Here is a 23,899-nt window from a genome sequence, read left to right on the forward strand (position 1 = left end):
ATAACAGATCACAAATGACCTAATGAAATAATTCATAGCCTTTCATTTTTTTCACGCAGAAATACCATGCCAGCACTCAGAAGAAAAAGCATCTACTTTGTGTCTCACACTGACTGCCAAGCAGATTTCAGTGAGACATCCAGAATGTTTTACCAATATTGTAATTGAAGAGGATAGAGTGAGTTAAAAATTAGGCCAACATTTTTGTGTCTTACATTCTCTTCTATTTTCTTTCTTTCTTTCTTTCCTTCAGAAGTTAGTAGGTGAGAGTTATTGTGAGAGGTTGGTGAACCCTGAACAGCTGAACTTGTCTTATGACAATATCTGGATTTGACAAAAATCTTTGTTTAGTAACTTTCTCCCTCTTCATGTTATTTTTCAGTGTACAATAATGATGTGAGGCTGGTTATTTTTTCTGGGTACCAGGTGAATTTGAGAGTCAAGATGTAGCCTGTGCTGATTGAACAAACTCTGAAATTAGAAATCAGTGCTAGCTGTGCTTTTTACTGCTAGGGTCGTGCTTTAATCCTCAACAAATCTGCCCTTTAGTTCCCATCCATGTCAGAGGATGAATTATAAATAGATATTTCTTCAGTATCATTATTCTTCTTGTATTCCAGTACAAGGCAGACGGCAGAGATTATTTTATATTCCTAAAGGCATATATCTAGGAGGGCCACGCCTCAGTGCTGATGCTGGCTGCATGGATTGTGGATTCTCAGGAGACCAGCATGTTTAGAATGTATTCTTTTGCACTTTCCCCTGTCATCTCATGTTTTGCTATGATAGAAGCATTGGCAAATGAAAGGCTTTTATTGATTTCTGTGGAGATGTTAATAATTTCTGTGTTACTCTGCATTGGAGTGGTGACTGATGTACAAAATTTGACATCTTAATAATTCTGTGTTGGAAAAGAGGGACACTAACCTGAGACACAGCAACCTATTAACTCTGGATCTGTGGATTCAAAGCAGCCTTAGGTCACAAGTGAAATGAGCAAGGCTGTCTCAGTATAGTCTTTATGGATGTTTGTTTGCTTCTCAAAGACACTAGATGTCTTCAATGTGTCTGGAGCAGATGGAAGCAGAAATCCTGAAACCAAAAAAAAAGGTTTATTTTCAGTATTTCTAGTCGAGCTGAAACTGCAAGTACTAGAAACCTCAGGAGATGAGAACCCTCCAGAGCTATTGCATTAAAATATGCAGCCCAAATGTTGTTTAGTCAATCAAAAAGAGAGGTCCATGAGTTTTGGTGTTTGTTCATCAGTCCCATCCAGCAGCCATAGCTTCAGTTCCCAGCAGCTGCAGCTTTACGCAGAGTTCTTGTAAGCTGGAAACCTCAAGTGAGTGAACAAGGACACACATGCACCATAGGTCATTTACAGATATTTAACAGTGAGAAAAATCTGATCCGTAGCCACTGACAGTATCACCATCATTACAAAAGCGAATGTGATAGATAAATATCAGGCTGTTGCTGTCTTTGTTTCCAGCTGTATGTAATCATCATCCACAGCCTTTAGCATAGGGGAGACACTCTTCAAGACAATGCCATTTTCCAAATAACCATCCAGCTGACTCTACACCATGGAGCTAAAAGTCTCTTTAAAAATTATATATCGTGCATTTCTGACTACAGGATTAGATGACCACCTCAAAAGTATTATGTATGCATCATTATTCTGTTAAAATTCATATTCTCAGTCCAGTCACAGACAGCCCCACAATAAGGCATCAGCATTTCAAAAGCTGTCTGATGCTGAACAATAGAGTAAATGTCAAGAACAGAATATGTGATTTCTGCCTCAGTGAAAGAAATTATCTAATATGAAAGAACAATTGTGTGAAATTTGAAGGCTTGATTGGTTTGTATTTTACCAGCATCATCCAAAACTGACTTCAGTGACTCACCTGTTACTAATATTGAGTTACCCAATGCCCTAGAAGGCAACAAAAAAATTGTGTTCTGTAATCTAATCCAGTACCCTCTTGTCATCCAGAGCTGGGCCAGGGTTTGTCTGGGCACTGTGCACTTCAAAAGAGCAGCAGTTTGATGTTTGCTGCTGTGGCTTCTTAACAGTCTCCAGTGCTGGTCTGCATCTCTCTGTTGGCAGTGGTAACAATGGAGAAGGACTGTGACCAAAAGGAGACAGAAAAGGGGAAGTGGGAAAAGAAGTTTGAATTGTAGTCCAGGGTCTTTCAGCATGCTCAGCTGCACAACATAGTACAAAACTGAGAAGGAAACTAATTAGGATTCCATTAAAAAAGAGGAGAAAATATCTCACCAAGACCCAAGTTACATCATGATGGCCAAAGCGAAACCTTGCTGGCTAATGTAGCCTTAATTCATTTTACTTTGCAGAGACAGCAAGCTGACCATGTTGCTCCGAGAGTCCTTGGGGAATATGAACTGCCGCACCACGATGATAGCTCACATTTCAGCTGCTGCGGGGAACTACGCTGAGACACTCTCCACCATCCAGATTGCCTCAAGAGTCCTCAGGATGAAGAAAAAGAAAACTAAGGTAAGATGATGTGTAACTCCCTTCTTATAGTGACGGAGGAAGGAGGAAGAAGGATCGTGAAGGATCCTTAACTGGGTAGAGCAGCATGTAACAAAGTCAGTAATCAGTTCCAAAGTGTGTGGGTTGTATGTACACAGTCCTAGGCAAGTGTCAGAGTGCAATATCAGAGGGGTAAATGCTTCAGCTTCAGAGACACAGGAGTAAGTTCAGGCACATCTGTTGTAGCAGGTTTGTAAGCTGACCTTGTCTAATAATATAGCTGTCAGGGAGCATTTATTTTCCTTTATGCTCTTAGTGTTAGTGAAATAACAGGGACTGAAACACTGTAGAGTTAAAGAAAATTTGGATTAATTCAGAATTAGATTCTCTATGCTTCTCAGACAGAGGGGAAGCAAAATAAAGGCAGAACAATTATGTTCAAGGCCAGCGTTGACCACCTTTTTATTCCTACTGCTTCTAAATATGGGTGATAGATTTTCCAAGCAGTAGAGTGAAGATGGGCTATACCCATATTCATGTTAGAGAGTTCTGGTTGCTTCTGTGCAACTTATGGTGTGAATTGGGCAGAATGAGTGAATTTTATGCATTTAATTTTAATTGGCAGACTGACAAAAGCTTTTTTTTGGTCAATTGATTGGAGACAAATGAAGGGTTCAGTCCACACACCATCAGAGCGCTGTGTCTCCAGAGACCTCTGAGTGCACATTATACAATTCCACACACTGGTAGTAGGGGGTCATATGTAATCAGTTTTCTTGTTCCTCTTCAAATACACAAATGTACACGCATGCGCAAAATCAGCAAAGCCTTTGTCAAATACCTTTGGCCAGGTTCAATTAAGGGAGGTATCTTAATCCATATTTTTAGTACATTTTTTTGACGTCTTATGATTTTGAGTGGGACTCAGGGCTGGGGCTTTGGGTTCTGCATTGAACATAGCTACAGGTTTGCTCCAGGGCTGTGGATAAGAAGCTTCAGAGCTTTGTGCCTTAGTTTAAAGATCTCCCAGTTCATATGTGACCATGAACTTTTTGTGTATGTCATTTGTGCAAGGAGCAGCTTGCAATGCTGAAATGTCATTAGACTCTCTCCCTCTTTCTCTCATGTTGCAGTACACATCAAGTTCTTCTGGAGGAGAGAGCTCTTGTGAGGAGGGTCGGATGCGGAGGCCAACCCAGCTGAGGCCTTTCCATTCTAGAAACACTGTGGACCCAGACTTCCCTATTTTACATTTATCGAGTGATCCTGATTATTCATCCAGCAGTGAGCAGTCATGTGACACGGTGATTTATGTTGGCCCCAATGGCACTGCCCTTTCTGACAAGGAACTGACAGATAACGAGGGTCCCCCTGACTTTGTTCCCATAGTTCCTGCTCTGCAAAAGACCAAAAATGAGGGCAGATTGGAGGAAGTTAGTGAATCAGGGCCCAGCACATCTGAAAGAGACTGCCTGAAGTGCAACACCTTTGCAGAGCTCCAAGAGAGACTGGATTGCATAGATGGCAGTGAAGAGACTGACAAATTTCCCTTTGAAGAGATGCCTGCTCAATTTAGCTCAGACCAGATGTCTAAGTGCGCTGTCTCAAGCCAGCTGGCAGAGCTTAGCCACTTACCAGAGTCAGATAAGGAAGATACGATGCCAGAATGTCAGCATCCTGATAGAGAAGCCAAGGAAAATACAAATACAACACCCAGCAAAACTAGGAGAAATCACTCCCCGGTTCCTTCTGGAGCTCTTACCAATCTTTCAACTCCTTCTTCTCCCAGGAGTGTAACAGGCAGCTCTAGTAAAGAGCTTAACTCTTGTCAGTTAGCACACAGCACCAGCTTGCAGAGCAGCAGAGAAGGGCTCAACACCTCTGGATTTGTGGAAGGCAAACCTCGGCCAATGGGTTCACCCCGGCTTGGCATTGCAAGCCTCTCAAAGACATCTGAGTATAAGCCACCAACTTCTCCTTCCCAGAGGTGCAAGGTCTACACACAGAAAGGAGTTCTGCCCAGCTCCACTCCCCCACCAGCTCCCCTGAGTAAGGATGCTGCCATGACATCTACTGAATCTTTATTACAGCCAGAAATCCGGACCCCACCTGTAGGCATGAGCCCTCAGATTATGAAAAAGTCAGTGTCGTCCAACAATGGGGATTTTGAAGAGACCGTTCTCAATGAAGATGGGCAGCAAAGCATTTCTCCAGAATCCAAGAAGGAGATTCTGAGCACAACCATGGTGACTGTGCAGCAGCCATTGGAGCTGAACGGAGAGGATGAGCTTGTGTTCACCCTTGTGGAAGAGCTGACCATCAGTGGTGTCCTTGACAACGGGCGCCCGACCAGTATCATCAGTTTTAACAGTGACTGCTCTGTGCAGGCTTTGGCCTCTGGCTCTAGGCCAGTCAGTATTATCAGCAGTATCTCTGAAGATCTTGAATGTTACTCCAGTGCAGCTCCTGTGTCTGAAGTCAGCATCACACAGTTCCTTCCTCTTCCAAAGCTGAGTCTGGATGACAAGCCCCAAGATGATGGCAGCAGGCGCTCATCCATCAGCTCATGGTTGAGCGAAATGAGCACAGGGAGTGACGGTGAACAGTCGTGCCACAGCTTCATAGCCCAGGCGTGCTATGGGCATGGGGAAGCTATGGCAGAACCCCCTGTCTCCGAGTTTGCAAGCACCATACAAAGTGCCAGCATGATTTGTGTAAGTGACAAACAGAAGTCAGTGACTGACAACATGCTTATAATGTCGGAAATGGGGGAGGAAGCTTTTGGCAAAGTGCCACCCATCAAAGGCTGCAAGATATCAGCTGTAGGCAAAACTACTGTCACAATCAAAAACACAGCAAGTCTCAGCAGCTGTGAGGGCTACATCCCAATGAAGACAAACATTACCGTCTATCCATGTATTGCTGTTAATTCCTTCAAAGTTCAAGACACGGATGATGCTGTACCTGCTGTAACTGCAGACCCAAAGGCTGTTCATCCCCATGATGGGAAAGAATCCATTGCTAAGACGGTTATCAAATTTGAAGACCCTTGGTTGAAGAGAGAAGAAGATGTTAAAAAGGACAGCTCTGTGAGCAGTGATGGGCCAAGGCCTGATACAGTCGCGGTTTCAGCCAAGCCTGAGCACAGCACAAAACAGTCCTCTGCAGACAGGTTTAGCACCAGCAGTGGGGACACCTCTGTTTCCCCAGGATCTGACAGTCTAAAAAGGATTGTGGATGGCTGTGAGGTGGCAGCATCCAGCTCTGCAACCCAAAGCCCTGTTCATTCCAGTGATGGCTTGAAGAATTGTAGCCTCCCTCGAGGGCTCCCAAAGGCAAGCAAGGTGGAGGAGTCTGACAGTCATCTCCATCCTACTTTTACTGACAGCAGTGGAGTCAGTTCTCCTGCCCTCCCCCAGTTTTCTAAGGCTAGTCTTGACAAGAAAATGGCCTCTCCAAAACACTGCATACTCACTCGTCCCAAAGGGACCCCTCCTCTACCACCTGTGAGAAAGTCAAGCTTGGATCAGAAGAACAGAGCCAGTCCCCAGCACAGTGCAGCCAGCAGCACCACGAGCAGTCCCTCCAGCCAGCCTGTGTCCTTCCTGGCCAGCTTCCCCGAGGAGCAGAATGGCAAACTAAAAGGCCCTGGCATAGACAGCAGCATCAACAACAGCAGCAGCAAGCTCTTCAGTGCCAAGCTGGAGCAACTCGCCAGCAGGACCAACTCCCTAGGGAGGTCCACAGGAAGCCACTATGAGTGTTTGTCACTGGAAAGAGCAGAAAGTCTGTCCTCCGTGAGCTCCAAAATGAGCCCTGGCAGAGATACCACCATGCCTAGGGCTGGAAGGAGCCTCAGCCGCAGTGCCATGTCATCACCCACCAACTCAGGCCTCTCCCAGTCGGCAGGTGCCTCCCCAAAAGCCAGCCAGTCAAAGATCTCTGCTGTCAGCAAGCTCCTGCTGGCAAGTCCCAAGGCCCGCAGCCTCTCTGCCTCTGCCACCAAAACACTCAGCTTCTCCACCAAGTCTCTGCCCCAGTCCGTAGGGCAGAGCTCCAGTTTGCCCCCAAGTGGGAAGAACATGTCCTGGTCAATGCAGTCCCTCAGCAGAAGCCGGGGCTCCAGCCTTGCTTCCAAATTGCCCCTTCGAGCTGTCAATGGGCGGATTTCAGAGCTGCTCCAGGGGAGCACCAGTGCCAGAGGCGTACAGCTGCCGGGAAGCCTGGAGCCAGATGAGCGCGGGGGCCTTCCCGGAGACGAGAAGGCAGCTGTTCACATGCTGCCTTCACCTTACAGCAAGATCACCCCTCCTCGGAAACCTCACCGCTGCAGCAGCGGCCACGGGAGCGACAACAGCAGCGTCCTGAGCGGGGAGCTGCCCCCTGCCATGGGGAAAACAGCCCTCTTCTACCACAGTGGGGGCAGCAGTGGCTACGAGAGCATGATGAGGGATAGCGAGGCGACGGGGAGTGCCTCCTCAGCGCAGGACTCCATGAGTGAGAACAGCAGCTCTGCCAGTGGCAGGTGTCGGAGCCTCAAAACCCCAAAGAAACGATTAAATGCAGGTAAGCTTGTGGTGGTGGGAAAGAGGGACGCAGACCAAAGCAGATTGGGGTACTCAGGGGTAGGCTGGCCCTAAGGATGAGCTAGTTAAATACCAGTTCCACCTCTTAGCTGAGAAGCAAGAGCATGGTATGTATCCTAGGCTCTGCCTTTTTTCATTTTGGAATATTTACTAATCCTGTGTGGTTGTGTTGCCTTTGCAGTGGAGTCTCCTCCTGACCTCTTTCACTTTGGTTTACTTCAGATAAACAAAAACTGCTTAGTGTTTCCAGGGACAGCCACATTCAAGTATTTATTTATAAAAATATTCTTCTGATTTGATTCCAGAAAGGTGCCTTAATATGCATGTTTCACCAGCCCAAAACCAGAATCTTGCTGAATGGCTGTATCTTTTGTGAGCCTGCTTCTGTTCCTTGTGTGCTCTGGATACCCAAAAGTGCAAAATGCCCTACATCTGAAACCACTGTTGAGTTCCTTCTCCCCACATAGCATATGGAACAAAAATGTGTCCATGCCCCTTGAAAGATGTTATCCTGTACCTGGGACTCTTGCCTTTTGAGTTGTGGCTCCTTTTCCCTGAAATGTATTGATAATAGATAATATTAAGGACAATATGAACTACTGCAATCTGAAACTTTTTTAGTGATCATGGAATGCATTGGGAAGACTTTGTCTTTGTTCAGACATAATCTCCAGTAGCTTCACACTATGTCAGGACTTTTAATTAGATAGCAAGAGCCTCCTGGGTCATATCAAGAGTCTGTGCAGTCTCTTTCCACTAGAGAAAGTTTCATAAAGTTGCAGAACTGGGATGGGGACCATTCACGAGCTGGTCAGTTCACATTTTTCCTGGGTGCTGTTTTCCCAACCTGTAGCGCAAGTCCTGCCTAATCTACTTCTGAAAAAAAATCAGGTTGACATTGGACCTGGTGGTACAGGTATGTAGAATATCAGTAGCTACTTATTCTACAGTAGCTGTGTCTTTCCAAAATGTGTTTTTCTCTTAGCATTCCTAATTCACCAGCCATTCCACTTGCTGTGATACTCCCCTCTGGAATTCATTTCCACTGAACAGAGTAATGCATAACTCTCCCTTTCTTTATGCTCTTGACTGTGGTAGCAGAAAGAACATGTGCAGCACAGATGTGAATGCAATAGATAGTGCTATTAAAAGAACATCCATAAATGCAGAGCTGATTGTACCTGTTCAGAGGATGCATCTGAAAGTGATCATTCAACATAATGCAAGCCCAGACCAAATGACTGAATAGTATTTCTGAAGTTAACTTTGCATCCTCTGAGAAAATCTCTTTTCCTATCCCTTCAGTTAAATGGTACTAAATTGATTTTCCTCTTTCTGAAGAGCTCTGACTCTAAAAACCCCTTTCAAATATAAACTTTTTAATAATAACTTGCGAGGAAGAGAAGGATGATTTCTGTCTTGTGGAAACGGAAAACAAAGCTGTCCATGAGATGGACATTTGAGTATGTAAAGTGACAGCTCGATTGTGTCTTGTGGAGAAGCTGCCAATCTAATATGGAAATTTTCCATGGGTCATTTAGATGGAAAAGTTTATCAATTTCTATGAAAAAAACCAGGCAGCTGTGCAGATGAGAGAACAGATTAGATACTACAGAATGTCCCCCTTATTCCCCCAAGGTTGATATTTTACAAACAAACTGAGAAAACTTCAGGCAGAGCCTCTGGATTCTTTAGACTCCAGAGTTCATCCCCAAACTGAATCACTAGAGGACCAGTATTTGTTAACTCTGATGCTCACAAAACTGCTTGTTTCATTTCACTTCTCTCTGCTTTGGTAGCACATTGGAGGCTGGACAAGGCTGGAAATATGAGTGACAAAAGTATTGTCTTTGAGGTGTTCTAATTACAGACAAGCTTCATATGTGTGTTGTATTTTATACCAGGGTTGTATTTTGGCTTGCAGCTTTGGCTTTTGATAACCCCTGTGCAGGACTAAACATTGTGTCAGTGGTCATGAAAAGGGAGCTGTGAAAGAGAGATCAGCTTGAGACTCAGGTTTAACATTGTTCTTGTAGCAGTCTGGAGGACACACCAGGAAAGAAGAGGCCTTGAGCCTACCTGGTGGAACATTGACAGTGGTTTGTCATACAGTGCAGGTATGCAAAATTATCAAATGATGGGGTAAGTATGAACCTTTCATTAGCAGGGAACATGAGGAGTTTGCTGCTTTTTTACTCCTGTGTAACATTTGACCTGTCTTTTTCCTCAAATACACCTTTTTTTGCTGGCCAAAAAATTAATCTCTTTATTCTAATTGCTGGTGTGAGGTGGTTCCTCTCTCCTCAGTCAGCAACAATGCAATTATCTGCCTGATGCTGGACATGAATCTCTGGGGTGCAGGGTTTCCAGTGAAGGGCCTGTCTGTGTCCTTGGAAATTGCCTGCCCCAGTGGACAGCATAGCCTGGCACATTGACCTCCCTTAACGTAATTTACAAAGCTTCTCTCTTCATTCAGCATGTCACCTGATGTGGAGAGATTCTTAGTGTAGCATCTCTGGTACTTTACTTTTGAGAGTGATTCCCTATATCAGCAAGTAATTCCTATATTGTTTGGAATGACTTGTGTGTATAAGTGCAACCAGGGGTTTTATGGAAATTAAAAACTCAATCTTTACCACCATCCTTATTTCTAGCCGAAAACCACTGTCCAGAAATTAATCAGGCTTCGCTTTCATATAACCCAGCTCCTGTTTGCATTTTATCTGGCAGCAGTGAAATCATAATTCTGTTTTGATGTGTTTGATAATAGTATAATTTTTCACATGTCAGCGGATTTATGATGGCATGAAACCAGGATTATTACTTCAATGCAGGAGAACATGAAGGAGGAGTTAAGGTATAAGGGAGAATAGAGCTGTTTGCAAATGTTTTTTTATTGTATAATGAAAAAATGTGAGGTTTTGTAATCTTTCATCCTCTGTAGCATCTCCTTTCTTATAGTGTGAGTGTTATCTCTTAAGGAACACTTTTTAATGAAAAAGCTAGCACACAAAGGTTCTGAGATCTTAAAGACAGATATTATTTTAATACAAAGTGTCAAGAGCATTGGACCTTTCCTGATTTGCGGTCACAGATCCACTGTGCTGTAATGGATATGGCACTATAGATATGCTCATTTCAGGTCAGGCAACCTTGTCCACTTTATTTATGATTATTATTAACAGAAATGCTAGCTGTCAGACACGATCAACATGAATCAGCCCAAGGCCCCTGTAAAAGGAGCTATAAAGAGTCTTTAAGAGAATCACCAGAAGATCTCACAATTACTTTTGAAGTTCTGACACATTGGAGAGACATCATTTTTCCTTGAGATTAAGATCTTGTCTTTCAGTGCTCTTAAGTGCGTTATTTGTATGTGTATGTGCTTCTGCCCTGAATGTCATACATGAAGCATCAGACCTACCCTGACAGCTTTTGAAGGATAAAGCTAGTTCATATCCTTCACTGTTAGCCTTAGGTTAATTTTTGGGCTCTGTCTGGGTAACTGTACAGTTCACAGACAGTGCAGTACAAAATTGTGTATGTACAAAATTAGATGTAAACAATAATAATAAAAAAATTCATTTTGCATTCTGGTACCTATTGAAAAATCATGTCTTTGCCTCATGAAGCACATAAGCCTTTCCCCTGAAGCTAACCTATGCATTTAATAAATATTCCTATTTTTCTAACATCTAACATTGGTCTTGTAACATCTTGTCAACATATATTGGCCCAAAGTGACTGTCTGTGGCAGAAACAAAGCTATTTAACCCTGATCTGCGGTTGTACATTTCAAAGCTTTGTATAGGTTCTCTTTAATCCACACTGTGGTGTAAGTATTATTCCAGACCCCATTTTACAGATGGAGAAATGAAGGTAAAGAGTGTTACTGACTTGCCTAATGCCCTCAGCCAAGCGAGTGTCAGATGCAGGGTTGAATTACAGGTACCCTCGACTCCTACCCTCAACCACAACTGACTTTGCCATACATCCTCCTCTGCCTTTGCTGAGCAATGGAAAACAGAGTGCCATTTGTTGTTTTCTTTTTGTGGCGGGCCCTTCTTCCTTCTTTGCCTGCAATCATCTGTACAACTATGTTGTACTTTGATTTCTTTGTTCACTCCATTAGCCCTTCCTTCCCTGTAAGAAACAGTTGGCATCTCAGCCATATTTCTATCTGGCTCCAGCTTCCTTTCTCTTGTGTAGGCAGTGCTCTTTTGAGCACACTGAAGTCTTAGGGCATAGTTTGTACAGTTACAAGTTGCAGCACTTATTTATTATTTTTTAACTCCACAGAAATTCCAAGTGTGGTGGCCCAGTGCCACTCCATGGAAAGGCAGTGATAAGGGTGCTTTTATAGTACATACTCCTGTATGTGATCAGGGAATGTGTTCTGGTTGAACTTTCGTTTTACCAAAGCTGTATTTGTATCCCAGGGGTGCAACAGATATGAGAGGGAGGCAGGCAGAGCAGCAAATTAGGGCTTGCAAGATCTGTGTTGTATTCTCTGGTGTGCTGCTGGTTCGCTGTATCACCTTGGGCAACTCGTGTAATTTCTGTGTTCTCTTGTTACCAGCTCATAAAAGTAGATAATGCTGGTACAAAAAAAAAAAGTAATAGGAAGGCCCTTGGATCAAAAGTGTTATCTACCTGCCTTTTGCTCTTCTGGTTTGATTTTAGCATCTTTTACTGACTTTGGATGTATGTGGGCATTGCTTTAAAATAATTCTCAATGCAAAACATGACTGGATGATTTCAGAGATGGAACCTTGGTGTTAACTCTGGGTCTCACCCACTCTGAGGTAATAGCAAAGGAAGAGTCCAGGCTCTAATAAGGTTTATGCAGTTGAGCCAAGCCCCGTTTGCATTTTCATGTTACATGCATAAATGTGTTGTTTCCAGATTTTTCTGCCCTCTCCTACATATATTTACACGTTCCTGCCCCTTACAGTGTTCCAGTAGTCTCTTTAAGGAAATCTTCCCTGGGAACAACAGAACAGGAGAGGTTCTGAGATCATTCATCTTAAACAAAGCATTTTATGGAGATTACACTGATCTTCCTGGAGCAGTTTTCTTTCCTGTTCCCTATGAGATAAGGCTGGATACCTAAGAAAGTCCCCAACCCATGTAACATTGAGTTAGACCTACAGGCTTTAGTCTGTCACTTCTGCAGCCCTCTGAGATAGGACAGACTTCTGCTAAGGAGTGTATCCCTTTGATTCATCTAGTTTTGTGGCTTTTTGGAGCTGAGTCTGAGCTTGGAGCTCTGCTGGTGCTGGAGCTTCTGCCAGCAGGGTGAAACACAGGGCAGTGATCTGTGGTCCAAGCAGGGCTGGGGGAGCAGCAGGTGAGCAGCAGCCATTGGGTGCTGGTGGGGACCCTGCACTTTGCCTCGCAGCTGGTGTGCACAGGCCCTCTGCTGGGACTGGGGCATGAGAAAAAGATGTGAGACAGAAGGAGGCAGCTCAAAGACATCAGACTTTGGGCATAAAGTCCTTCTCAGCAAAGCACTTCCCAGTCGGGTCAGTCAGGGCTACTGGTACTTAACATTTTCCTGAGTGTTAAGTATCAGTGAACATCAGATAACAAAACCCTAAGAGATATTATTGAAAGTCAGGCCTAGTAGAAACAAGACTGGGGAAAAATTAAGGTTTCCAAAGGTTGAATCCCTGAAGTTTAAAGCTATGCCCTGAGCTGGAGCTGCATATCTCAGAATCTGGAGAACCCTGCTTTTGTCAGTCCAGGATAGGATTTGGGTGTGTGAATGTGTGTGTGTGTTCGTGCATGTGCCTTTCATCTTCTGTGCATGGGGAACTATCTGACTACAGATAATTAAAGATTCCTGCTGCAGCATTTGATTACATTCATAGTAAAGTTTCATAATTCCTTGTAGCTCTTTCTTGGTACTAACTTTCAACACCAAGGAAGAGCAAATTGGTACATGGTTTTAAACACTTCAATAAAAAGACAGACTGTTAAGGCATGACTAATTAACTACAATTGGCCTCCTTTTTCCTCATGCTGGAGTGCTCTGGGTTTCACTGATGGGATGGTTTTAAAGATGGAGATTTACAGGCTCCTGGAAAACCCTGAAAACTCTATGTTTGAACATATTTACTCTCTGGAAGCACTTTGCTCCTTCTATGAAAGCAGCAGAAAAAGCCAGAGGCTGAATCTATGGACTGTAAATTATGAAAGTCTGTCTCCAACCAATATTGCAAAGCATCACATTTTGAAACATGGCCAAAATGATAATGACGAAACAAAACACCAACAAAGAGAGTCTGAGCTTTTCTTGTTGAATCCAAGTGAAAAGGAATTTGGTTCGTGTTTAGACTGCCTAAGGCACAGTGTGGGGAGCTGAAAATTGCCCTTTGTATCAGAAAGCTGTAGGGCACCTCCACCGTTTCTACTTTAACTTGCTTACAAGTGATGGTAGCTAAATGATATCCTGTACTATGCTTTTACCATGACAAAGGATGTTTAGAATGACATGAGTAAATGCTGTTTGCATGCAGGTGACCACTTCATGCATGTGACTTGCTGACTGGACAACCCTGGGGGGCGTAGAGGGAGGGGAAGTGCAGGCTTCAGCTCCAATTTTTTTTTTTTTTTTTGTTCATTAAAACAACAGCATTGATTTTCCCAGGTCAAAGCCAGGCCATTTCATGCAGCAAATCTGCGTTGAAAGGGATCAGAGTAATCATTTTTTACACGCTTGACTACTGCATGCCAGCACTGAGCTCTCAGCCACATGAACATAGGAATGATTTAATAGAGGAAGTGGCAGCAGGCTATTGTGCACGGTGAAGGCTCCATGTAACATGCATGACTGAGTCGCACACCATTAGGCTGGGTGTAAATAAAACCTGCTCCTGACACTGCCACAGAATTGGCTCACTGGAATGCCTCCACCACTGTCCTAGTGGGAGCTAATGTTCTGGCTTTAGAGCCCTTCCCCCTCCAGCCTCTGCCTTTGCTGTCCAAGACTGGAGAAGCTCTTCACTGCAGTACCGTAGTAATAATAACCAGCTTCTTAAATAATGCCACAATGCTGACAAATGCCTGTTAAACCAAAATCCAGCCTGAAGAGAGAGGAATGTTTAGAAGAGATGCTGGTTGGTTGTTTTTTTTGGGTTTTTTTTTTTTTTTTTTTTTTTTTGCTAGGAATTGTGGGTGATGTGCATCTTCCCTGGAGCATCTCCCAGATTACTTGTCAACCTGCCATGCTGCAGGAGGGCTGCTTTCTGATCTGGTTTCGGCAGTGCTCATTCACCAGCTCTAAACTGCCCTGAAAAACTCCTTTAAAAATAAGACAGCATTTCAGAAAGCAAGGTTAAGAAACAAACTGGGTAGACAGAAATTAACTGTGTTGATAGAAAAAAATTAGAACTTGGATGTACATCAGCATATTCCTTGTACCAGTACAGAAACAACATATCTAGTATAGGTGTGGATGAAATATTGTAAACAAGCATGCTTTATTCCAATAAACAGGAAACAAGTGATTTATTGCCTCAAGTGTCCTTCTACTTCTTATCAATTCACAACAATGGGCTTGTGTAACAGTCAGTACAGAATATGGCCTGAATTATTTTACAGTGAGATGGACATAGAAAATTTTCTTCTGAATGATGGATCCTCTCAGTGTATCCTATTCCAGGTATTAGGGTGCAACATGGTCCTTTCTATGCAATCTGTCTAATCTGAGCTGTGAGGATGAGAGATTGTTGTTTGGATTTTCTGGCAATATAGACCTTGGTTCTTTGGTGTTTGGAGTACTGACCTCAAGATGGGAACCCTAAATACTTCTCATGAAATGCCCACATCATCAGAGGGGCCTTCCACTTGAAAACACTGGCAATGACTTCCCCTTCAGGAGGGGAACTGTGCAAACTGTATGAAAATCCATGGAGTGAATAGCTGTGTGCTCTGCACTGGCAATGAAATAAAGTAGCGGAAAGGAGGTCAAAGGAAAGGGAGGAGTTGATTCAGTCATGGACAATTGACCATAAGGGCAGATCCCACTAGGAAATAAGAATGAGAGACAAAGTCAGCATCACATTTTAGACTCAAACAGCAGGAGCCCTGTTGTCAGATAGCAAGGAGCAGCAGAGGAAATAGGATAGATAATCTTTGCTAGTAAGAAAAGCTTGATGCTACAACTTACATTGGTGCTATTGCTGTTGGAGCCACAGAAGGAATAGCTTAGGGGTACTGCTCTAGTGAGCCAGGTTTGGTTTTTGTAATTTCCTTTGACTGTCTGGTGAGAAAAACCAAAATGCTGAAGAACAGGTTCTGTACACAAAGGCAATTTTGCATCTCATAACATTAAATGCTGTGGGGAATAGCTTTGGCTCCACATCCTGCCTTTGAGCACACAGTATAAACTTCTGAAATGTTGTTATATCCAGTTACAGTTTCATTTTCTGTTTAAAACACCCTGAAATTTCTAGGACAGCAGTTGTTTTGCATCCCATTTGGATGTATCCTGCTTTGAAGAAATACGCATCACACTGTTTTTCATTAAGATTTTGTACTTGAAGTTTTTGCCTTTACCTTTTTCACAGAAAAGATGCTCAATCTGGAATGTGTGCCTGGAAAGAAGCCCAAAGGGAACACTCCAAAATATACAGAACTTAAGCAAAACCAGACTTTTTAGAGCTTTTGCCTTGGTCAAAACGTACTTTTATAAGCACACATCCTTTTGCAGTTTGGCAATTTCACTGAGGTCAGTGTGCCTTTTAGCCTTAAAGTTACCCTCACATACCTTGGTCTGTATTTCTCATACCTTAGGGCTTCTCTGGGCTTACTTTTGCTGAAATACACTGTAGCTTCAGTACCACTCTTCAGTCAGATCTATTTTCACACTGCATGCTCTCACTGCTGTGCTACTCTCTTTATCTTAAAACTTAACCTGGCCAAACCTTAACCTATTGCTTAAGGTAGAGCAATAGATCTGTTGCAAAGCAGATCTTATATCCTGTGTATTTTCATGGCTATTTCACAGCCTGGTTATTCATACTCAAGCTAGGTTCAAGAGGGGTTATTCTGAGAGTGGATAAACTCAAACTAAGTGAAAAACATATCCTTCAGGGCATTTAGCAAATGACATTTTGCTTTACATACTGCATGGTCATAAATGAACGTGAAGTTATTTTACCCTGGGTTCATCTTACTGTGTTTCTTTCAGATTGATTTTTGGTATAAATTTCTTTTTTGAATGGAGGAATTAATTCTATTTACGTGGTGGGTGGGTCAGCCAGTTTGCCATGGTGCAGAGGTGGGAGGGTGCTGAGATCTGCTCCTGTTGAGCTCCCTGGATGCCCACTTTCTTCATAAGTCATACATAGGGAATAGAGGAGTAATGTGCTGTAATTCCCACAAAGCATGTTATTTATTACAGAGTCAAAACTGATGAGATCCTAACTCCATCAAGTGCACCCAATAAATCTGGGACTTCAGGTGGATATTTTCTATATTAATGGAAAACTGCATTAATTTTAACAATTTAATTGTTGTGTGTTGTTAGGGATGAGAAAGCTGTCAGCTGCTTTGTGATATTCACCCCAAAGCGTTGCTTAGGCTGTATCTCCTTACTGATCCCAATTAACATAAAACAAGATAAAAACCAGAGACTAAATGGAGAGGTCAGTGTCAGGAGCCCCCTGTCAAATGGCACCATTATTTTCTCTACCTGGGCTCATAAGAAGCCTATGTTTAGAACAAACTAGATCCACTTTTACCTTACTAGAAAGAGGAAGAAGATCTTTTATTTCTCCTCAAAGGACTCTATACCTCAGATAAATAATCCTGAGTCAGCATTGAAGGTGCAGATAAGAGACATCTCTCTTTTTCTTTCTCCTCTGTGTCTCACACAGCTGTACCCCCTGGAAGCCCCGTGCAGGTCACCTGTGTCCCAGAGGAGCCCCTTGGCAGAGGGTGGGAAGGAGGCTGTGTGAGGCAGCTCTGCCCTGCTACATTGCCCCAGTGCACCAGGAGCTGCAGCCTGTTCTGTTGTCATAACTCACAGGCAACCCAGACACGAGCTCTGCCTAGAAAAACACAATGAGTTAATGTCTCCTGCCACTGCTGCACTCTCAGCTGCCCCTCTCCAAGGGCCAAGTGCTATTAAAGGAAGCCTCAGGTTGGAGCCCTCCTTCTACACTGCAGACTTCTGCTTCCCGTTAAGCCAAATGGATATGAAGGGGAACAAAATGCAAAAAAAAATTACTATCATTCCTCTACTTCATACCCCAGCAAGCTGTTTTGCTTTGTTCAAAGTAGGACCCTTTTGCTGTTCTTGTGGGAAGGTGCATTGGAGCCATCCACCTGCATTTCTAGACAGTCTTGGATGTGGACTTTGACTCTGGCTGGAGACAGAGTTTTTCCAGTGGGGTTGTTTAAAAGTGCTTCATTACACAAGAAGGTGGTTTTAACAGCCACAGTAGGGAAAAGAGGAAGAAAATCAAACATCACGGAAAAGGGCACTTAGTTGTAATCCAGCCATGCATGGAGATCTGGGCAGAAGGAATTTCCAGTCTGCTCAGCTGCTTCCTTGAAATGCTGGAGCTAGTCTAAAGGCATGTCAGGAAAGGAGATGTGACCATTACTGTGGGGCAGAAAGAAAAAATTATTAACAGCACTGGGTGCATTAAACAGAAGGTCACATCTGATGCTTATAGATATTGCTGGCTCTAAAAGTTGTCAAACAGCCAAGAGATTGTATTTACACTCAGTCAAAATTTGAGAGACTGCTTCTGTAAAACACCATGGCCAAAAGCCTCAAAAGTATTTAAAAACTTGCTTAATGCCTGAATCTTTTTGATCTTGAATGACACTAGGATGATACTCAGGGCCCTTCCCATCTAAACAAGCAGAGGACTTGTTTCCCAGGAGGGGCTGATCCTATTTAAGGATCTCTCCCTGCGTGTAATAAAATTGAATAGTCCACCATGCTCTCTCACTTCCCTTCAAGTATGCAGCTGCTCCCAGCATTTGGTTACCTTTCTCTAGCACTGGTGGCAGGAGTCACCCTTAGAATCACAGTTTGTTGGGGTCTTCCCAAACTGTCTGTCTTCTTCTTGTCAGTTTTTGGCTATGGTAATGGGTCAGGTCTTGCTTTTCCTTTTATCAAGATGTCTAGCACTGGTGGCAGGAGTCACCCTTAGAATCACAGTTTATTGGGGTCTTCCCAAACTGTCTGTCTTCTTCTTGTCAGTTTTTGGCTATGGTAATGGTCTTGCTTTTCCTTTTATCAAGATCTGACTCTTCTCTTGATCAGGCAGTTTAATCTAGAGATTAACTGAAATCCATTCAAGGTAAGGGAATGCTGACATTGTCTTCCAGTGACTGGTACCACAGAACTAAAAAAAACTCCTGCTTGCTGGTATTTGTAAGGCTTCATTTGCTCTGGCATGAGTTTTTTTGCTGGGCTGCAGTTTGAGAAATAAACTCAGCTATGATAAGTGTCATAGGATGACAGTCTCAGGTTGTTTGGTGTAAAGGAGCCTTGCAAACCTCTCTGTCTACCCGGAACTCTGTCAATCAGCTCTGGCTGTGCTCTTTTTCCTGCATTGGGTTATCTCAGATGTATCCAAATAAAAGCTCTGTAGACTAGGCTTTCCAATAGACCATTCTCATCCATTTTAAAGCTAGAATTTGCAGTTAAATTACTTGTCTCTAACACAGACCTACTGGTTTCTAGCACAGACTGTTGTACTCAGAAATCATGGGATAAGATGTGAATAGTTCTCAAAGTCAGCACAGAAGCAGACTCCCATGAATGAAACTAGGCAATAGTTTCTTACTTGAAAATCCAAAAATTAGGCAATCAATAGATATTTTGGGGTTTTTTAGCTTTTATTGAAGCACAAAATTGACAGACATGTTGAAACTATTTCCATTCAAGTCTCAATAAATGTAATGTGGGAAATTCCTATAAATGATTTTATCTTATTTTTAAAATAAAATCTGCATGATCATTCAGCATCTCTTCCCTGCTGGCTGGCATCACTTATGTATTTGCAGCCAAGAAAGCCAGTTAATAGTTTCCTTCAAACTTGCTGGCTCCGGTTTTTGTTTTTGGCTTCTCCCATCCTTTTTGTTCCTGCTGTATCTTAGGGAAGACCCTGTGTCAGCTACAAAACTTTTAGTTTTGGTTTGTTTGTTTCTTTTTTTCAACCAAGGCATTGCTCTGATTGTATTAACAAGCGAGGAAATGCAACCTGTTGATTTTTTTTTTCTTTTTTTTTGTGTGTTTTTGTTCTTTCTCCCAACAAACCACTGCCATTAGGCCGGGGACACACATTCTACTCCTTGCTCTACCGTAGGCCCTGACTTGGCATCTTATGTGGCAGGCACTTGGCAGAGGCTGGCTAATGCTTGTCCTTTGACTGTAAGTAGCAGTAAAGAGATAGGAAAGCCAGGCTAGACAGGTTCCATGCTGCTGGCTTGGATCCTTCATGGGCTCACCTGTATGTGCTGAGACCTAATCAACAGGGAGCAGACACAGGCTCTGTGAACTTCAGGGGATGTGTGCCCTCTGGGTGTCAGATCTGGAGTCAGGCACTAAGGGGCACTGAGGGTGTCACTCATGGTGGGTGGGCACTGCACATTGCAGCTACAGCTCCCACGGCCTCCCTGCGTTTTCCCTCCGTTTTCTTCTATGTCTGAGAAGGCCAAACATATTTCATTTGTAGACTTCTCCGCAATGCAAAGGAGAAGCAATAGCTGTGCTGACATGCAGTGGCACTTCCTCCATTTGCAGGTTCACAGAGGAGGAGGCTTATTCCAGCTTTATCCCTTGACACCGCCTCCCCAGCAAGGAAGCCTGCCAACAGCCCCGGGGTCCGCTGGGTGGACGGGCCGCTGCGGAGCGGGCAGAGGGGGCTGGGGGAGCCCTTTGAGATCAAAGTCTATGAGATAGATGATGTGGAGAGGCTCCAGCGACGGCGAGGTGGGGACAGCAAGGTGAGTCAATCTGTGTCATCTCCTGGCAGGCGTGAATTGCAAAGGTCAGCATAAAACATATGATTGGGTGGAGTCTATGAGGTTGAATATTTTAGAGTGATGATGGGTTATAAACTTCATTATTATTTTAAGGCATTTTTTTCTTCCTAGCCTCTGACACTTGTTGAAGCTGTTTGTGATTTTGGAGAAACTTGTTGGAGCAGGGTTTCCACTGCACTTCACCCACAGCAGATTTGTTTACAGAGGAGATTGTGAAATATTGTTGAGACCTTCACACAGGCTTGGATGAGGACACTTCTGTTATTGGAATTGCTTCCACACTAGCAAGGGTAGCACAGTCCTCAGATGGTTTCATTTGCTGCACGTCTTTGTGGCTGCCACACCTCAGAAGTCATGTGAGGCCAGGCTGGCTGTCTCCAGCACTGCACCTCATGCTGTTACTGTGCTCCAGAGCTTTACAGAAAATATATCTTCTTTATTAATGACTATGAATTGCTAGAGCTTTTCATAACATACTCCCTTTGTTTAAGGATGTTTCAAATTTGATATTGCTACCAGTTCTCTTATTTCAAAACATGACTAATGCATTACTTATGCACCAAGCACGGGGGTGTATTTAGGCTTTCAATACCGCAAGCAATGGATTTTCTATTCCCAAGAGCTTAGATTTTTTTAGCCAAACTGTGGTGAAAAAAAAGAAATGTTTTCCTACAGTTAATCTAATTTCAAGATGCTGCCTGGTATTAATTATTATGGTTTATTATTAACTACCATTACAAAGTCTCCAAAGCTCACTGATGGAAAACATGAAAACCAAACAAAAGCAATAAAAATACAGCAGATGATGGATGATTTAATCCAGTGATTCATAAGCTTCCAGTATAAACAGCTCATTGTCAGTATTATTGATTGGGAGATCATTTCACTGAATGGACCTGGGTATTTCTTCTCCTCTTCACCTATTCTTTCTCTGCTTCTTTTTCCTGGCTGGCAGGAGGTGATATGTTTCAATGCCAAGCTGAAAATCCTGGAGCATCGCCAGCAGAGAATCGCTGAGGTCAAGGCGAAGTATGAGTGGTTAATGAGAGAACTGGAGGTGACCAAACAGTACCTGATGCTGGATCCTAATAAGTGGCTCAGTGAATGTAAGAGCATTGTTTTATTGCCTGAACTCATAGGTTTCCTTCGGTTTATTTAATATGGGGGATGGAAGGAAGCAGGAATGTCTGGTAAGAGTGAGATGTAAGCTACTGTTTGTAAACCAAAATGAACAAACATAGGACCTTAGGGCAAGCTTTAGATTGACTGTCTTTCTAGAACTATTTTCTGTAACTCTTATTAAATGTTAACAGTAGAACTGAACAATCCTTTTTGCCTGGGAGCTGAAGGTTGAAATGGTACAGCATTCTAGTGGTGGATGTTGCCACTGGTAGATTAACATTCACACGTTTCAGTCCACAGGTCCTGAAAATGAGATTTTTTCTTTGGCCTCAGATCACTCAAATATATGAGCAATATTATAAATCTGCTCTTCTACCACAAAATAACACTGTGGAGCAAACTTGTCCCTTGGCAGCAGTGGGCTTACATGAAATGAAATGAAATGAAATGAAATTTGGCCCATTTTTTATAACAATAGATGTGTAAAGTTTAGAGAGCTTAAAGGGCATTCACATTCAAATGAAGAAGGTCCTCAGCACCTCCAAGGAAAAAACCATAAAGAGTACTGCAGTACTTATACAACAGTTTTTAGTATTAGCAAGCAGATAAGTTCATATCAAAGAGTTCTAGAAAAAATCCCACAATGTGCAAAAGTTTATTTAGGGTAATTGCAAGTAGCAAAAGAAGGATGTCTGGTGTATTCCCTTATGACATCCTAACTCTTCCTTTAACGGCTGCTTTAAGTTGACATCAGATAGATAGGTACATTCTGCAAAACAACCACAGTATAGGTTTCAGGAACACTATAAAGGAAGAGAGTTAAACAGGACAGTTTTAAAGAGGGAGAGAATTTGCTATGCACTGCTGTCCCCTTACTGTGTGATGCCTTTGTTTCTAATTCCGATGTGGTAAGTGCAGAAGGCCTGGAGGGTTGCAGAGACATCAGGAACCAGATATGATGGGCAGTGCTGGCTCAGACAATGTATCTCACATTTGGCTTCCATGGAAGCTGCTGGGCACTTGTGTTGGAGGGATTGATGTGCGTGCCGTCCCTTGCTTTGCTGGAGTGGTTTAGTGGGAATCACATGGAATAGGGAAAGGTGTGAGGAACAAGGACCCTAGAGGTTTGTTTTAAATTCCAAGTTCTAAATTCAGCAAAGGGATTTCCCTCCCAGGAGAGAGCAACTATTTAAAGCTCTTTCTGGTCAGCAGAATGTGTGAAACAGTCAGTACATGCTTAGTATTCAACATATGCTGGAGGATGAAGGAGCACGGCAAAGGCAACTGCAGTTCTGAGGAGGATGGCAGAGCAGATGGCTCCAGAAAGGATCCAGTGCAACTTAAGAGCATTTTTCACTGTGGGCAAGCTGCTGTGTCATTTTAATAATCATGAAACAGAAAAGGCAACTTTTTAAGACAATGGCAATCCACAGGTGATGTTGTATATAGTACTGATGAGTTTGAAGACTTGAATTAGCTCTGACTCTACCACCAGCCATCACTAAGTATGGTCTACCTTTCCTATCTGTGTATTTTCTTTCTCACAGTTGATCTGGAGCAGGTATTTGAGCTGGATTCTCTGGAATACTTGGAGGCCCTGGAATGTGTGACTGAGCGTTTGGAAAACCGTGTCAACTTCTGCAAGGCCCATCTCATGATGATCACCTGTTTTGATATCACCTCTAGACGCCGGTAAAGGATGAACCTCGAGAGGATTTCAATGCACATCTCTGCCATCCTCCTTTTCCCTTCCAAACAGCATCCCAAAGACAAAAGAATGAGGATGAAGGTTGGAGTCAAGTCTCAGCTATGTGTATGAGAGATTTGCTATACTATACAGAGGAGTAGTGTTAAAAAACCAAACAGAACAAGCATGGAAAATGGAGATAGAAGGTTATTGATACTCTTAGCCTAAAAGAGCACTTTGTGGAACCTTTTAAGGACATGTCTGTAAATAAGAACTGCTGGCAGAAGACACTTCTTTCCCTGCATTAGCTGAGGAAGGAGGAAGGGTGGTTGTGGGACTTCCATTGAGAGGTTCATTAAAAGAAAACCTATCCAGAAAAACTGTTCAAGTGCCTTGCAAATCTTTGTTATCCAAACATTTATGTTCATACTTTATTGTGTACAGATGGTGCTAGTCAAGAAAAGAAAAAGGAAAAAAAAAAAAAGCAAATACACTTTTGAAATGTATTTACAGCTTGTTTTTCTCTTGGTGTTTTCTCCTATTTCAGACTTGCTGTTTCTAAGTAACTTGTGTTTGTAGAGATATTTCCTAATCAGTACAACATATGAATAAATGTTAACTGTCTTTTCTTGTTACCAGAGTAAGGCCACTCAAAGAGAAATTCAGCTTCCCAGATGACACAAACATATTTCTAGCAGAGAATAAGGTTTGTTTAAATGCTCTTCTGTACTCTCTTATATGCTGGAGACCACCATCAATTTCCCAGCCTGGAGGTTTTGCAGTGTATGAGAGAGAAGTGACATTACTGTGAACTAAATATCTTTTCAATTTGATCCAACCCCCGTAACTTGTTTTCTTGTTCATATATGTTTTTCTTTGTACTGGCTGGAGTTATGAATGAAGAAGTACTTTTATCCTAACCCCTTTTTCTGGTGCTAGTAATTTGCTGGAAAAGTGCCCTCTAATCTAAGTGTTCCCATGTTTATC

The 23,899-nt window shown here is 42.9% G+C and overlaps 1 protein-coding gene across 1 annotated transcript in view; it reads left to right on the forward strand.

Annotated features, from left to right (window-relative positions):
- Positions 1-23,365, forward strand: part of KIF26B (kinesin family member 26B) — a 270,861-nt gene extending 247,496 nt beyond the window's left edge. The window contains exons 11-15 of the mRNA XM_041477047.1: positions 2,362-2,524; positions 3,637-7,069; positions 19,862-20,064; positions 21,059-21,209; positions 22,773-23,365. Of these exons, the coding sequence (XP_041332981.1) occupies positions 2,362-2,524; positions 3,637-7,069; positions 19,862-20,064; positions 21,059-21,209; positions 22,773-22,921 (4,099 nt within the window). The 3' untranslated portion in view covers positions 22,922-23,365. The remainder of the gene's footprint in view (positions 1-2,361; positions 2,525-3,636; positions 7,070-19,861; positions 20,065-21,058; positions 21,210-22,772) is intronic.
- The last annotated feature ends 534 nt before the right edge of the window (positions 23,366-23,899 follow it).

The sequence above is a fragment of the Pyrgilauda ruficollis genome, unplaced genomic scaffold (genome assembly GCF_017590135.1).
Source record: "Pyrgilauda ruficollis isolate IOZ18807 unplaced genomic scaffold, ASM1759013v1 scaffold4, whole genome shotgun sequence".
NCBI lineage: Eukaryota > Metazoa > Chordata > Aves > Passeriformes > Passeridae > Pyrgilauda > Pyrgilauda ruficollis.